At 36.8% G+C, this 296-nt stretch overlaps 1 protein-coding gene across 1 annotated transcript in view; it reads left to right on the top strand.

Moving 5' to 3' along the window:
- LOC119594397 overlaps nt 1-248 on the top strand; it is a 1,822-nt gene extending 1,574 nt beyond the window's left edge. Inside the window, exon 3 of the mRNA XM_037943470.1 lies at nt 105-248. Coding sequence (XP_037799398.1) covers nt 105-229 — 125 coding nt within the window. The 3' untranslated portion in view covers nt 230-248. The remainder of the gene's footprint in view (nt 1-104) is intronic.
- Nucleotides 249-296: the final 48 nt, after the last annotated feature.

Raw genomic sequence — 296 nt, 5'->3', positions numbered from 1 at the left:
ACATGAATTACCATGATTGACACCTGACTCGAATGCAATATACAATACTGATCTAGAAAAAAAAATCAATTTACGATAATTATTTTTTCTTTTCTTGCTTTCAGACTACAACCCAGTTCCAGTTACATCGCCATTTACACAAATGGACGTGGTACAAGGCCCTCACGATCGTTTGGACTTTGACGGTTCTTATAATGCACTTGATCAGCCTGTCCCTTTCTTTTATTAATACGAAGGTTTACAAAGAGGGAAGTTGTTTGTTTGTGAATCCATCTCTACACGGTAAAAGGAGTGTT

Source organism: Penaeus monodon, chromosome 33, assembly GCF_015228065.2.
Source record: "Penaeus monodon isolate SGIC_2016 chromosome 33, NSTDA_Pmon_1, whole genome shotgun sequence".
In the NCBI taxonomy this organism is placed as follows: Eukaryota; Metazoa; Arthropoda; class Malacostraca; order Decapoda; family Penaeidae; genus Penaeus; species Penaeus monodon.
Note: the sequence above shows the minus strand (reverse complement) of the source record. Positions and strands in the feature narration are given on the sequence as shown.